This window comes from Triticum aestivum, chromosome 1A (genome assembly GCF_018294505.1).
Source record: "Triticum aestivum cultivar Chinese Spring chromosome 1A, IWGSC CS RefSeq v2.1, whole genome shotgun sequence".
Lineage (NCBI taxonomy): Eukaryota > Viridiplantae > Streptophyta > Magnoliopsida > Poales > Poaceae > Triticum > Triticum aestivum.
Window position 1 is genome coordinate 596,867,501 of NC_057794.1, and position 14,697 is coordinate 596,882,197.

Below are 14,697 nucleotides of genomic sequence, written 5' to 3' on the forward strand. Positions count from 1 at the left end.
AGAAAAAACCAAGGGCAGTGCTAGTAGTAAACACTGTAGCAGGCAGGGCAGGGCAGTGTAGGGGTAGTGGGGAAAGAGAGAGGCGTGTGTTGATTGCGCAAGGAAGGTGAAGGTGAGTCCATCCATCCATGTGGCTGCCCTGCCCTGGCCTGCCTCACTGATTGAACAAGAAGAAGTTTACATTCATGTCTTGTCTTGTTTTGAGGCCAGCCCAAGCCCAAGCCCAGCAGCAGCACCGCGTTGGAGTTGGATATGGAGTTGGCGTTGGCGTTGGCGCTGGTGTTGTGATGTGATGGATGGGATGGCTTTTATTTACTTTACTTTACTTTTCTTTCTTTGTTTGTCCCTTTCTTCCTCCTCCGCTCTGCTTGCACCTTGTTGCTATAAATCCCGGCTGCGGAGGCCTCCATCCTTTCCAATCTCTCCCAACCCTAAACCCCCATTCCCTCCCCTCCCCTCCCCTCCCCTTCCCTTTCCTTCCCTTCCCTTCCCTTCCCTTCCCTAGAAAGAGAGACCTCCTCCTCACGCCGGCCACCGCAAAACACACAGCCACTACACAAACAAACAGACAAACAAGATGTTCGCCGACGCCGGCTTCAGCTTCTCCGCCTACTCGCCGCCGGGGCCAGGCTACTCATACTCCCCGCTCTTCTCCTCCTCCCCCTCCTCCTTCTCCTCCCCATCTGCATCCACCCACGCTGCTCCGCCGCCGCCACCTCTCCCTCTCCCTCTCCCTCTCCTGCACCACCAACAACAACAACATCAAGCCGCCGCCGCCGCCGCCGCCATGTACCACCACCTCGTGAGTACCTTTCCCCCTGCTAGCTACTACTAGTATCTTAATCTTATTTGCATAAGAGAACATGACATGCATGACACTCCATCAATCTCCTCTCCTGCATCACATCACTTCTTTCTAGTACTATTATGTTGCATCACCCCCCCAAAAAAACAAAAGGCTTTGCTTTTAGCACAGCACTAACTGGTATTTTTCCTGTCTGTCTGCTTCTGCTTCTTGGCTGCAATTCAATTCAATTCAATTCAATTTTGGAAATTGAAATTGGTTGCTGCACCACTTGTAAGGCCGCCGCCGCCGCCAATTCCAATTCTTCTCTTCTCTGTCCGTCCGTCCGTCCTCTCCGTGGAGACAAAATTAAAATGTCGCCTTCTTTCCCCATTCTTGTTTCCGAGCCCCACCTGCGATATCGACGGCCACTTTAGATTCATCTCCCGATTTTTAATAATACTCATCCACTAATTAAGAAAAATAACATCTCTAATAAGTAGTACTTACTGCCCACCTTTATTTTTAATTAACCACTCGTTGCTTCCTCCATCCTTGTTTCCTTTCCTTTACTTACTTTTTTCTTGTTGCAAACTCATATAATATCTATGTATGGACTATGGACCGGTGCTACTTTACTGATTGTCATCAACATGCATCAATCACACTGTCACACACAAGCACATTTTTAGCTACTTTGATAGATAAAGATTGCTTATCATGTCTTGCTATAATTAATATTACTAGTGGTATACAGTATTCATACGTCAACGTCCATCACCACTGCACTGCCATACAAAAATGGGAAACACCTGATTTTTGCCTAATTCAAACAAACTGTCCTAATTTACCAGCACCATGCCATAAATCCTCATGACCCTCACTGTTTTTTATGTGTTATGGAAAGAAAGATCCCAGATAACACTTGCTCATGTTGCCTCCCAGCTTTGAATCTTCTTCTCACTCACCTTTAGGCTTTAGTAGTTGCCAATTTGAAGAGAGGGATGGAATTAGGTTGATGTGTTTTTGGCCATTGGAGGAGATGCCACTGTCCTGTCCTGTCCATGGGCGGCATATGCTCTTCTTCTGCCCTGCTCATGTAGTCATGTGGTGTGGTGGTAGCAATAGCAATAGCAATAGCAAAGCATGGCAGGGACTTGGCGTCAGCTCACATGTGCACCCACACTAGAATACAACAGCACTCATCAAAACTATTCTCTACTGCTACCACCACTTGCCCTTTTTATTTTTACTCTTGACCTTCCACTCTTCTTCCTACTGCTTACTTATCTTCTTCAGTTCATTGTATTTGCAGAAATTTAAGTCATTCTGGTTCTGGGTGCCAGAAATTAAGTGTTTCTAGTAGGATTAAATGTTTTAAGTTGATTTCTCACCTCTAATAATATATTTTGTTTCATGCATGTATGGTAAAAAAATAAATAACAGGGAGACATGGGGCAGCCATCCCTGATATCAGAGTACGACCTGGGAGCAGAGGGGGACCTGTTCAAGGCTCCGGAGCCCATAATCGAGGAGCCGCTGCTGGCCCTCGACCCGGTAGCCGCCGCCATCTCGATGATGTCCGGCGGGGACAACTCCATGGACGACAGCATCAAGGTCTCCGACATGGGCCTGAGCGAGGTGCTGTACGAGTGCGAGAAGGAGCTCATGGAGAAGTCGGCCATCGAGGAGACCATATCCGAGCTGCTGGACGTCAAGATCCCCATGCTGCAGGTCGAGGACGTGCCCGGGGAGCTCAGGGCATCATCGTCGTCGACGGTTGCTGCTGCCGGCACCGGCGAGTGCTCGCTCCAGAAGAGCGTCAGCTCCGGGTGCCTCAACTCGGGCGACTGGATGAACGGGTCGGCGGTGAGGCCCAACTTCCTCGACTTCCAAGGGCTCGACTTCGAGGCCGCCTTCGGGCTCCGGCGAGCCTACAGCGAGGGTGACATTCAGGTATGTATGACATGGTGATGATCATCTCTCTCTCTCTCTATCTCCCTGTTGCACTGCACAGCACAGCACAACACTGGAGATGGAGATGGAGATGGAAATGGAATTATTGCCTGTGACAAGCACCACTGATCGACCTTTCAGCTTTGTGTCTCCAAGTGAGCACAGCTGTCGACAAAAGACAAACCTAAAAGGCGTCGCTTTCTCATGGCATTCCACAAAACCTTCTCACTGTACATGTACTAAAATCAATGTAGTGCTTTGCTCGACATGAAAAGGCCGTTCCGTTATACTATAGATAGATAAAAGCTACTGTATGATATGAAGGAAGGAGAGGCACTAGCTACATAGCTATGTAGTGATGTGATCTCAGAGGTTGCTAATTCTGCCCAAAGCCACCTTTCCCTTAACGGCCTCCTCGATGCTTTAGCTGACACTGCAGGGCATATATACCTACCCTGCACACTCACCACTTACTGTGTGTGTGGTATCTTTCAAGTTGCTTACTAGTTTTTTCGACACGCAAGATACTAGTAATATGATTTCTAATTTCTAATATGATTTCTAATTTACAAGAGGGTTGCTAATATGTTTGTACGAGGATTTTTGTACGAGGATTGCAATTTGCAAGGCTAATATGTTTACCTCTTTTTTCGACAGAAGCTTGGTGCCAACAACCCTCGACCTGGGATCGCAGGAAATGTGCAGGCATCTGGTGAGAGGCTTGTGACCATCAGTGACCTGAAAAGCGAGGAGAGGAAGCAGAAGCTCAACAGGTACAGGAAGAAGAAGATCCAGAGGAACTTTGGCAGAAAGATCAAGGTATATTACAAACATACCTCTTTTCTTTTCTTCTTCTACTAGCTACTACACAAGTAATTCAGCAAGAAGATTGAACAAGACCAGAGAGTGATGACTGTTTGCAATTCTGTGTGTTTGCAGTATGCTTGCAGGAAGGCTCTGGCAGACAGCCAGCCGAGGGTGCGAGGGAGGTTCGCCAAGATGGACGACGGCGACATGCTCAAGCCGAGGAAGTAGACGGGGCCATGGAGGCCGCCGCCAAGCCGATGAGGATGGAAGACAAAGGTTGTTGCAAGGAGGGAATTAAGCTGCTGCTGCTGCTGCTGAGAGCTGCTGCCAGCGGCTTTGTTGGCGTCTAGAAGCTTCTAGGTGAGGCGGCACCGCCTTCTAGGATCATGGCTGTTGTGCCACGCTGCGCCGCCCGTCGGAATTCATTTCAGTCGATCCATCAAATCCGTTCCTTGGGGTGACATTTTCTATTTTCGCGTTCGTTTGTAGTAGTAGTAATAATAATATGATGGTCCTCCTCCCTGTGGTGCAAGAGAGTGGAGAGCCCTCCCTAGCTTCTCTGTGTACAAAGGCTTGAACTTGAAGTTGGTACTAAATAAATAAAACCCAGGCCCCTCTCTTGTCACTTGCTTGCCGCCATGTGATAATCTTGTTGTTATTGCTATTAATAATCCTACTAGTAGTACTACTCTTGTGATGATGATGGTTGGTGAAGTGCTTGCTTACAAATTGACCTATCAGTCTCAAGGCCCCAACTTCCAAACCAAAACTATGTCCTTTTATGTCGACAAGCTTTCTCAACGTTCTAAGATCAGTTTTATGATTGCGGGACTATCATTGTGACGCGCCTATTTTATAACATTTACAGAAAATCAGCCAAAAATACATAAAAGTTGGTCCAACAAACACTAAAACAGGCAAAATTGGGTGGGACAGGGCTATCATAAATCCGTCGCTAATGAACTAGGGACAATTTTGCTGGGATGGGAGAGTAATTCATTTGTTGTATTATTAGCAAGGGGTGTATTTGTAACACAAACTCTTCTTCTCTCTTAGTTACGTACTATACAGGCAAATCTTTTACCTTCGTTTAAAAAAAAATCCACCGCAACAAACATGCCCCGAACTATCTATCTAGATTGTATCGTTGTATATCTGTTTATCAGGGATAATTCATTAGTGTTTATTGCTAGTACAGACTTAATGTCACAATTTTAAGAAACAAGGGCAAAAATTGCATCCTCAAAGACTTCGAAAGGTGAAAGCGGTCGAGATTTGGCCCCATCCTCTAAGCCCCCAAAAATCATCCCACAGTCATGCACCAAGGAACGGAAACGAAATTAAAATGGACATCCGGCTACAGTGACAGTGAAAAGTGCAGAGAATATAGGCCTGAATTTGGACAACACATGAAAACAAACAGCATCCATCAAAATCAAGTGCCTGAAGGCGACGGTTTGATTTGAACATCACGATTGCTCGGTGCACGCTCTATAATATTCAAAGGTACAAGCTCTTTAAATTTCTTCGGGCCTTATTGCATCAGAACGAGACAAGGGCAAGGGCGACACCGACTGAAAGGTCGCCCGGGTCGCGGTGTTATTGCACTCTGCCATGGTCTAGAGGCGATTACGGAAAGGGACTGGAGCTTCTTTGGCTCTTCTGAAGACGATGCAGCGGTTAGTTCACACCGTAGATCCACTTCTCCTCGTTGCTGGTGTAAGAGACCAGCTCCTTGGGCTGGAACCAGAGTGCGATCTCGTCCTTGGCTGTCTCCGGGCCATCGCTCCCGTGGATGATGTTTCTGACGTTCAGACGACAGAATGAATGTGAGCACAAAGGAATTATTCTGGGAGTGCATCATGGCATTCAAGAAATGCGGAATCGAACCCTACATCAGGCCTTTCTTTCTTCTTTTTTTGCTTCAGTCTGTCTATTCTAAAAGACTGAAACTAAGCAGTGATGAGTGCAAATGATGGATGATTAGATGCATGGACACACTTTTCTGAATGAGTGCAAATCATGGATCATCGCTAGCTGGGCCTACTGACGAGAGAATGAAGCATACCTTCCAACAACAACAGCAAGGTCACCCCTGATGGTTCCTGGCTCAGATTTCGATGGGTCCGTGGCACCGATCAGCTTCCTCCCGTACTTGATAACGCCCTCTCCTTCCCATACCTTCAGAATACGGAACAGATTAATAAACCGCAACTTGGCGGCAAACACAGGGTTATTTGTGTACGGACAAAAGATGGGGGGATTTGATTACCATGGCAAGCACGGGACCGGAGCTGAGGAAGTCGCACAGTCCACTGAAGAAAGGTCTTTCCTTGAGATCATGGTAGTGCTTCTCGGCAAACTGCTTGGATGGAACCACCAGCTTGATGGCAACAAGCTTGTATCCTTTTCTCTCGAATCGGGACACTATCTCAGAAATCTGTTGCCAGAGAGAAAAGATACAGAGACATCCATCATGATACAGTAGGAAATTAAAGACATGTATATGGAGAGAACACTTTTTGTATCCCGAAAATCAGGGGTATTTCCCTGGCTCTGTTCATAGAATGAAACCAAATGCCACAGCTCTTGTTGGCTAACGGCGCTACAGCAAAGGATAAAAGAGGTTTGAAACAAACTGTGACACCTTCTACTGAACACCTGACATGGGGGAGAACACTAAACAGTAGAAACTTGTGATGGACTGCATATTTTGGTCTTACAGGATTGTGATGGGCATGGGCTGTGTATTTTGGTTTAAAGGGATTGTGATGGGCTGTGCGCAGTTTTGTTTAAAGGGATTGTGATGGGCTGTGCGCAGTTTGGTTTAAAGGGATTGTGATGGGCTGTGCGCAGTTTGGTTTCAAAGGATTGTGATGGGCTGTGCGCAGTTCGGTTTTAAGGGATTGCGATGGGCTATGCATTTTGGTTTTAAGGGATTGTGATGGGCTGTGCACAATTTGGTTTTAAGGGATTGTGATGGGCTGCGCAGTTTGGTTTCAGGGGATTGTGATGGGCTGTGCACAATTTGGTTTTAAGGGATTGTGATGGGCTGCGCAGTTTGGTTTCAGGGGACTGTGATGGACTGCACGTATTCGTTTCAAGGGAATGTGATGGGCTGTGTATTTTTGCATTCTGGATTTAAGGAATTGTGATGGGCTGAATGGTGGAACTGGATTTGCATATCAGCCTGACTGTAACTAGAAGCATGCCTAGCCTTATTACCAAACCTTGATTGTGAAGCATAATGGGCTAGTGGGTCCCCTACTACGGATGCTACCGAAATAAGGAAAGGCCACCAGGGTCCAACAAGATAGAATAGTAAGGTTCCTCTCCAAATCCCCAAGCTTGTCCTAGGCTCCTAGCTAGGTGGTGTACCTTAATTATTATATAATATACAGATAGATCCAAATGGATCCAAGGGTAGGTACAACATTAGTTGTTAATGGTTGGTCTAGAACAGATCTCAAGAAAAATGCTGTCGGTGGGCGAAACGGAATATGTTAGCATTTCAAGACCAGGAATGGGTGTAGGATTCAATTGACCTATTCATATATGTTGGTTTTAGAAAGGGGTTGTGATGGGCTGCATATATTATTTGATTGTAGGTGGATTTGCATATGAGCCTAACTGTAGCTAGAAGCACAGAGCAGGATTTTGAAGCATAATGGTCTATTGCATCGCACACGCCTACTTATCGATGCAAATGAATTAATGAAAGGCACGGTCCAACAAGATAGCATCTATATGATTATCTGCTGTTCCTAACAAACTTGTGTTTTTTTTTGTCCAGCAAGAGTGTTTGATTCCAACCCCCCAAGTTAGTCATAGCTGGTGGAGTGTCTCTTATTATATACTGTACAAAAAAGAAAGAGTCCAAATGTGATCCAAGAGTAGGAAATTAATTGTTAATGATTGACCGAGAAGAGATAGATCTCAAGGACAAGGTAGGTGTGTGAAAATTAGAATTCGCGTATCCAAGAATGTAATAACGATTCGATTGATGTGTACGTATATGTATGAAACAGCAGAGAACCTTGAGTGCAGGCATAAATAGTGAAGCGGTGATGCAGAAACAATATATGTATAGTATGGATGTTATGTTGCAGGAGTAATATGATTGATAACAGATATGACATATGTGTGTGTTGGTGGTATAGGTTGGGTACTCACGAGGCCTCTCTGGACGCCGTCGGGCTTGATGGCGATGAAGGTGCGCTCCATCTGCAGGCAGGCAGGGAGATTCAGAGTGAGGATTATAATACATACATACTGTACATGGTTGTTTCTTTTGCATCGATTCAAGGGGACTAGAGTAGAGTAGAATACAATACAATACAATACAATACAATACATAGAAGAGAAGAAGATAGGACCTCGGCGGCATGCACGTCCTGATCCTGGAGCATGTAGGCTGTAAGCAAGGGAAGGGAAGGTGGGTTGGAATTCAGAATCAGTAGGCCTTACTTATGGATGTATGAAATGAATCTATCTATCAGAAGTTGTTGTTAGAGAGAAGAGTGAGACCTGCGGCGGGGATGGCGGCGATCCATGCGTAGCCGTGGGAGGAGGCGTTGGTGTGGAGGTGGTGGGCGTATGCGGCGGGGAGGGTGGAGTTCCTGCCGAGGTTGGCGAGGGTGGCGAGCGCGGCGTTCCTCCCGTCTGCAATGCAATGCAATGCAATTCAATTCAATTCAATTCAACCCTGATCAAGTGATTCGATTGGATTGGTGGTTGATTGGATTGGATTGGATTGGATTGGATCTGGGAGTGAGTGAGTGACAGACTGACCTGCGAGGAGGGAGGAGGCGGCGCGCGGGGCCGGAGCGGAGGAGGATGCGATCAAGGACCTGGCGGCCTTGCAGGCGGAGTGGAAGAGCTTGCTCATCTCCTGCTTGTGTGGGTGGGAGAGGTTTTGCTTTTGGTTGGTTGGTTGGTTTTGCAGGAGGAGGCTAGTGATGGGTGCTTCTCTCTCTTATGTAGATCAGATCTGCTTTTGGTTGGTTGGTTGGTTTTGCTTTGCTTTGCTTCAGTAGATCAGATCTGAATCTGATGCCTCCTCTCGTCCATACCCTTCCCTTCCCTTCCCTTCCCTTCAAGTGAGTTAGTTAGTTACTCCCTCCGTAAACTAATATAAGAGCGTTTAGATCACTACTTTAGTGATCTAAACACTCTTATATTAGTTTACAGAGGGAGTACCTTTTTGCCCCTCGCTGCTGCTTCTTCTTCATTGTTTTCTTCTTCAGATCTGAATCAACCAACAAACCTGTTAATCATAATTCATACTGCACAAACAAGCCTGTCACCTACAGCTGCTTACACGCTTCTCAAATTTTATATACATACATCTGCATATACTCCTACAGCCTCTACAGTACAGACTAAAGCAAGCCCCCTTCTGTTTAGCTTACAGCTACTACACAATTTTAATGCATCACCATCCCCCGCTCGTCTTGCTCTTCGCCTCGGCGCCTGCTTCTGCCAGTTTGCAGTCGCTTCTTATGGCCCTTACCCACGAATCCACCTGCCACACCACAAATCGCACGACAACAAAAACTTGTATTAATCCGTGCATGGCAATGCGATGAATCCTTCACATAAATAAATTCCCTTCTAACAATTGTTGTTTCGGTTAGGGCCTTAGGGGAAACCACTGTATTACTCACCTCTATCTCGCAGCTGCTCGAGCACTCGAACCTCAGGCCCTGCCGGGTCAGTATGAACAAGGCGTATCTCGTTTTCCCGTCCTCCGCCACAAAGTTGGGGAGCTGCCCTACCTCCACCACGTCGCGCAGCAGCGTCGATTCCTGCGGGCTCAGGTCTGAAAATGCATCGCAGAGTTCACCATCATCAGACTCAAGTTCAGGTTCAGCACGACAAAGAACACGACACCAAGAGAAATGTGATTCGGGTTCAGTACGCCAAAGAACGCGTCACCACGAGAAATGTGATTCAGCTTCAGTACGACAAATAACAGGACGCCAAGACAAATGTGATTCAGGTTCCATATGACAAACAACACATCACCAAGAGAAATGTGATTCAGGTTCAGTATGACAAAGAAAATACCACCAAGAGAAATGTGGTTTTTAATGTCTAGTGAGCAAGTATGATGTGTATTCATCTGTAACTTGATTACTTGAATTCAGGTTCAGCATGGCAAGAAAGACCAGTAGTGCTGCGTATTCATCTGTGATTGGATGACCAAGACCAGTATGTCAAAAGTTTTTATCTTACCTGTAGACTTCAGATAGTAGTATAAACACTGTCCTTGTAGGACAACAAAGCGGGGAAGCCAGTCATCCACATCGGCATCGTCTATGATAGGCGGCTCCCCAGGAAGTCGAGTCCATCTCTGCATGCGGCAAGAGATCATTTAGAGTCATCAGTCTATTGAACAGTTGTCAGACCAATGAAGGTATTTGGGGCAAACAAAAGTGCACTGGTTTCTTACTTACACTTGTAATATGGAGGTACCCAGAAAGGCGTGCATATCTCAAGACTTGGTCAATATTCTCTAACCTGCAATGCTAAACTTTATGAATCACATTTGATGGAGTAAAAAAACACTTAATATAGACAGACACACTTAATATAAACAGCAAGCGTGTCAGTACACCCAGCATTAAAGAAAGAGGTTGAAAGTTTAGAAAAGTCTTTGACAGCCATAGTTGATTCTGCCATGCGTATCATCACCTTGGTGAAGGATCCATGTTGCTCTTACTTTGTTGGGAGTGAAGTGCTGTGGGAAGACCTCTATTCTCCCGTAAACATCATCCATCCAACGGCGCAAGTGCTGTGGGAAGAAATTGCATAGTCTGTTTAATGGTAGAATGTAGTGTAGAATTAAATTAAGAATCGTAAGACAATTCGAATCAAAGTGGTTTGCCACATATTAGACCATCCAGTACTAGACTAGAGGAATCTGTTGAATCTATCATTAGTCTAACCGATGATTCCTAGGGGAACCGCGGCCTGTAGAGCAGCAACGTCTCATGTGGATGATATATACGTATGTCGATAACAAGTGGTAGGGATTGGGAGGTGGAGATGGAGCTGAGGGGGGGAGGTCCTTGACTTGATACATACAGATTTTTTTTTATTTTTTCGAGGGGTGGGAGATACATACAGATACAGATACAGAGCAACAAGACGACGGATGATGCCAGGTCAGGGTCAGGTCGGACTTTCCCTCCAGCGCGACCAACTTTTGCTTCGTTGCTTGCAAAGCTATGCACGAGTAGTACCTACTCACTCCCAGCCTCTTATATAACTGGGCACCTCGTCGCCAAGAATAGAGGGCGGCAGCGCCCCTGATCGCATCTGCCATGTAAACCCTAGACCTCTCCTGTTTATATAAAGGGAGCTCTATGGCCTCATTGACCATCTATCCACGGATAGGAAAACTCTCGGTAGCAATCTCATACACCATTGTAACCCCTCGCACGAGGTATCCCGTATCCCTCCATTATGAATCATCAAAACTAGCAGGATATAGGGTATTACTCTCCGGAGGCCCGAACCTGGATATATAAACCCCTCGTTTGACCACCGATCCATGACTTCCAGCTGCGCTTGGACCCATACTGAGGGATTTGACAGGATTTTGCTCCGTCAGTTGGCTCTAGGCACGGACGGTTTACCACTGGGTGACGGAGCAGATTTGAGGGCACTCTAAGTACGATCTACACCGACCCATCCACTTCCGCTACACTCCGGAGTTAGTAACGATCATTGACCCAAACCTTATATGCATCTTCATATTGTTCCTGGGTGATCGTATGGCGATTGTTTTTTTTTTGTTTTCTACCACGTTTCCTAACACGATCTCCAGCAGAACGACCAGGTGGTCGCTAAGCAACCCCAGCACGCCCGCGGGGGAACTTTACATGATGATCCTACCTAAACACATATCGGGATAAAATGCCATTTATCTATACTTTGTGTCTGCATGTAAATCAGAAGAAAAAAACTTGATGTGGACATAGATGGATCTGCCGGGAAGAGGCCATTCCACACGATGCGCCTATAAACTCATCCCCCACCCCCTCGCCCAGGCACACACATAGTTGCACCCAGTTCACGCACTGTCACGATGGTCGTGTGGAATGGCCTCGTCCCGACAGACGCGGGGACGGTCCGGACATACATACTAGATATAGACACGCATAGATACCTAGTAACCCCGATATGATCCTTTGAAAGTGCGTTATATCGACTAGAAGGGGGTGAATAGGCGATTTTTACAAATTCGCCACTAAGGAATTTCAGGGTGAGGAAATTCCTAAGCAATAAACTACTTAGCAGCGAAATAAGTACTCAGATGCAAGCATAACAGAGTAGTAGCACAGTCATTATGATGAAATGAAAACAAGCATAGAATACAAGAAGCGTAAACACATGATAAGCAGGCTGAAGACAAAGTGACTGAAGAATTAAGATTGAGGAAATTGAGAAAGTCTTCAGTCAGTCTTCAAACAGTAACGATCAAGTACTTCTACACAGAAATGAGGAAATGAAAGGGTTGAGGAAATAGAAGTAGTAGCATGGTGAAGACAGTGATTTGGTAGACTAGTTCCAACTGCTGTGACAGTCGTACGTCTGGTTGGAGCGGCTAGGTATTTAAACCTGAGGACACACAGTCCTCACCGTATTCTCCTTGAGCTAAGGTCACACAAACCTCGCCCAATCACTCGTGGTAAGTCTTCAGGTGACTTCCCAACCTTCACAGACTCGGTCACTCAGCGATCCACAATTTCCTCTTGGATGCTCTAGACCATAACGCCTAACCGTTTGGAGGATGCATAGTCCTCAAAGGTAAAAAGCGTCGGTTCTACACAGGAACAATCTCCTCAGTGATGTTCAATCACTTTGGGTTGGTAGGTGTTTGGGTTTCGGTTTTCCTCACTTGATGATTTTCGTTCATAGTCCTCGGAGGATGGGTTGCTCTCAATGACAAGTGTCAGTTTCTCGCGGAGCAGCCAACCAGCTAGTGGTTGTAGGGGGCGACTATTTATAGCCTAGGGAACAGCCCGACATGATAAGCCATAAATGCCCTTCAATGATATGACCGTTAGGTGGGTAGATATTTTGGGACAGCTGGCGCGTAACACAGCAACGGTGGGATATTTGAGTCTCAAATTCCTCAGGGCTATCATGTTCCTCACTTGTAGGCAATCCGTACTGGCGATTCCTAACTCCTCAGTCAGAACAAATTCTTCAGAGAACAGAAGATCTTCGTCTCTGTCACTGAAGAAATTGACTGAACTGTATAAGATTTCCAATGGCTTCACTCGAAAGGATTGGGTAGGTGTAGGATTTTGAGACGAGCATCACTTGGAAATTTTTCCTTAGTTTCTCCTATGACTCAAGAAAGAGAAAATGAAACTACGAAAACAAAAGTCTTCATGCTTCATAATCCTCGCATGAATATCAAGTCTTCACGGTCACACTAATTTATTCACTTTAAAGTCTTCAAGAAAAAAAAAAGTCTTCAGCTGAAGACATTCATTTTTAGGGGTCGACTTTCATCGTAAATATCAAACTCCTCATAGACTTATAGACCTGTGTACACTCACAAACTCATTAGTCCCTTAATCTATAAGTCTTCAATACACCAAAATCACTAAGGGGCACTAGATGCACTTACAATCTTCCTCTTTTTGGTGATTGATGACAATATAGGTCAAGTTTTCAATGGGGATAAACATATGAAATGTAAACACTGATATTGAGGAATTTGATTGCAAGATATATAAGAACTCCCCCTGAAGATGTGCATATGTGAGGAATTTGCTTTGAATAGCAAATGCACATTGTAGAGTGGAATCATGGAGATCTCCCCCTATCTTGTAACTCATACACGCATTTAACATATGATATGAAGAATTTGAAATGCGTGATGAAATATGACGACTGATGTAATTCAGCATGCGTGCATTAACATATATAAGGAAATAGCATGCAGAAAAACAGAGCAAAAGTATCAAGCCATCATCGGAAGTTTACAACTCGATCCAACAAATATTTCAGAAGAATAAGAGTTGTAACTTAGCAAAGAAACACCCATATAATGAGACCCGCTTAAAGACTAACTCAAATTTCTCCCCCTTTGTCATCGAATGACCAAAAAGGATGAAAAATGAGGACTAAAGATCCTGAAGAATATCATAATGTACTTTCAATTAGTACATGTCCCCGTTCTGGAGACGTTTTCTGTTAAAGCCTCGTAACCGCACCTGGAGCAATAGCCCAGCAAACTTGAAATGTCTTCTCGTAACCGCATCAATTTTTTTGGTAATTCACTTCTGAGCCCGGGCTCATCTACCTCCATTGAATAGTAAATTCAAAAAAAGTAGTAGAGTAATTTTAAAATATCTGATTTTTTCTGCCATCAAAGCTGCTCAGGTGTACAAGGAGAGTGCAAATTTCTACAGTTTTGGGATATTCCAGGACCTCTAGGAAAAACAATTGGGTCCAAATAGTTTTCTTTCTCAAAGTTTCTTTCACAACCATTTTTTGTCTTTTTTACCACGACATCCTCGAATGTTTAAACACCACACCTTTTTTGCACGCGCAACACGCATTCGAGCGTCTTGCATTGCAAAAGTTTCAATTTTTTGGTACTTTATTTAAATTTACTGTTTACACTTAGGCGGAGATGCACCTTGGCACCAAATCGTTGCACTTTTTTTCTTCTTGTTTTATATTTTTGAATAAGATAAATACAACATAGGAAAAGCCAACGTGACACTCAATCGACAGTGATTTAACAAAAAGAAGTCATAGTGGAATGAGCGGTACCGAAAAGAGACATAGCAGCAACCCCCAAAATTAGTCTTTGTGTGGAGAGATGCAACTAGTACTTTGGCTAAAAGAACAGATGGAGGCGTACCTTAGAGAACGATATCACATGTCTTATCCGTGGCAATGGAGAGTCCTATCTAAGGCAATGGAGAAGATGATGAATTCCATGCACTGATTTCATGCAAAAAAAAAAGTAAAGCTGCGCGGTATGAGATGAGGGATGTTTAGAGGTTGCCTGGAGAACAACAACTTCGGCATATGGAAAAAGTAAAGTACTTTGGCTTGCCTTTCGTTACACATAAACGAAGATGCTCCCCCATTTTGTGCAATCTCCATTGCAAACA

At 45.0% G+C, this 14,697-nt stretch overlaps 3 protein-coding genes across 4 annotated transcripts; 1 reads left to right on the plus strand and 2 right to left on the minus strand.

Moving 5' to 3' along the window:
- Positions 1-449: 449 nt before the first annotated feature.
- On the plus strand, positions 450-4,172 carry LOC123071108 (uncharacterized). Of its 2 annotated transcripts, none has more exons than XM_044494607.1 (4): positions 450-802; positions 2,231-2,740; positions 3,401-3,559; positions 3,680-4,172. In XM_044494607.1, exons 1-4 carry the CDS (start codon positions 578-580, stop codon positions 3,773-3,775), a joined length of 990 nt encoding a protein of 329 aa, XP_044350542.1. In that variant the 5' UTR covers positions 450-577; the 3' UTR covers positions 3,776-4,172. The 2 variants fall into 2 exon arrangements, with proteins under 2 accessions (XP_044350542.1, XP_044350534.1); XM_044494599.1 differs by having other exon boundaries at positions 453-802; positions 3,398-3,559.
- Positions 4,173-4,923: 751 nt separating this feature from the next.
- On the minus strand, positions 4,924-8,535 carry LOC123071123 (nucleoside diphosphate kinase 3). The gene is made up of 7 exons (XM_044494618.1): positions 8,339-8,535; positions 8,075-8,209; positions 7,924-7,961; positions 7,721-7,771; positions 5,820-5,987; positions 5,616-5,728; positions 4,924-5,351 (listed from the first exon to the last, which is right to left on the minus strand). Exons 1-7 carry the CDS (start codon positions 8,433-8,435, stop codon positions 5,228-5,230), a joined length of 726 nt encoding a protein of 241 aa, XP_044350553.1. The 5' UTR covers positions 8,436-8,535; the 3' UTR covers positions 4,924-5,227.
- Positions 8,536-8,761: 226 nt separating this feature from the next.
- On the minus strand, positions 8,762-10,331 carry LOC123071131 (uncharacterized). Its single transcript, XM_044494630.1, has 5 exons — positions 10,244-10,331; positions 10,006-10,069; positions 9,785-9,902; positions 9,214-9,368; positions 8,762-9,071 (listed from the first exon to the last, which is right to left on the minus strand). The coding sequence occupies exons 1-5, from the start codon at positions 10,258-10,260 to the stop codon at positions 8,982-8,984; spliced, it is 444 nt and encodes a 147-aa protein (XP_044350565.1). The 5' UTR covers positions 10,261-10,331; the 3' UTR covers positions 8,762-8,981.
- Positions 10,332-14,697: the final 4,366 nt, after the last annotated feature.

Excerpts from the sequence above, each read along its gene's own strand:
- LOC123071108 (XM_044494599.1), top strand. The coding sequence starts at position 578 with ATGTTCGCCGACGCCGGCTTCAGCTTCTCCGCCTACTCGCCGCCGGGG. Across the intron at positions 803-2,230 it reads CCGCCATGTACCACCACCTC|GGAGACATGGGGCAGCCATC; the intron begins GTGAGTACCTTT and ends AATAAATAACAG. Across the intron at positions 3,560-3,679 it reads ACTTTGGCAGAAAGATCAAG|TATGCTTGCAGGAAGGCTCT; the intron begins GTATATTACAAA and ends GTGTGTTTGCAG.
- LOC123071123 (XM_044494618.1), bottom strand. The coding sequence starts at position 8,435 with ATGAGCAAGCTCTTCCACTCCGCCTGCAAGGCCGCCAGGTCCTTGATC. Across the intron at positions 5,988-7,720 it reads ACGGCGTCCAGAGAGGCCTC|ATTTCTGAGATAGTGTCCCG; the intron begins GTGAGTACCCAA and ends CTCTGGCAACAG. Across the intron at positions 5,352-5,615 it reads CTTGCTGTTGTTGTTGGAAG|AAACATCATCCACGGGAGCG; the intron begins GTATGCTTCATT and ends TCTGAACGTCAG.
- LOC123071131 (XM_044494630.1), bottom strand. Across the intron at positions 9,903-10,005 it reads GGTACCTCCATATTACAAGT|AGATGGACTCGACTTCCTGG; the intron begins GTAAGTAAGAAA and ends TGCCGCATGCAG. Across the intron at positions 9,369-9,784 it reads CTACTATCTGAAGTCTACAG|ACCTGAGCCCGCAGGAATCG; the intron begins GTAAGATAAAAA and ends ATGCATTTTCAG.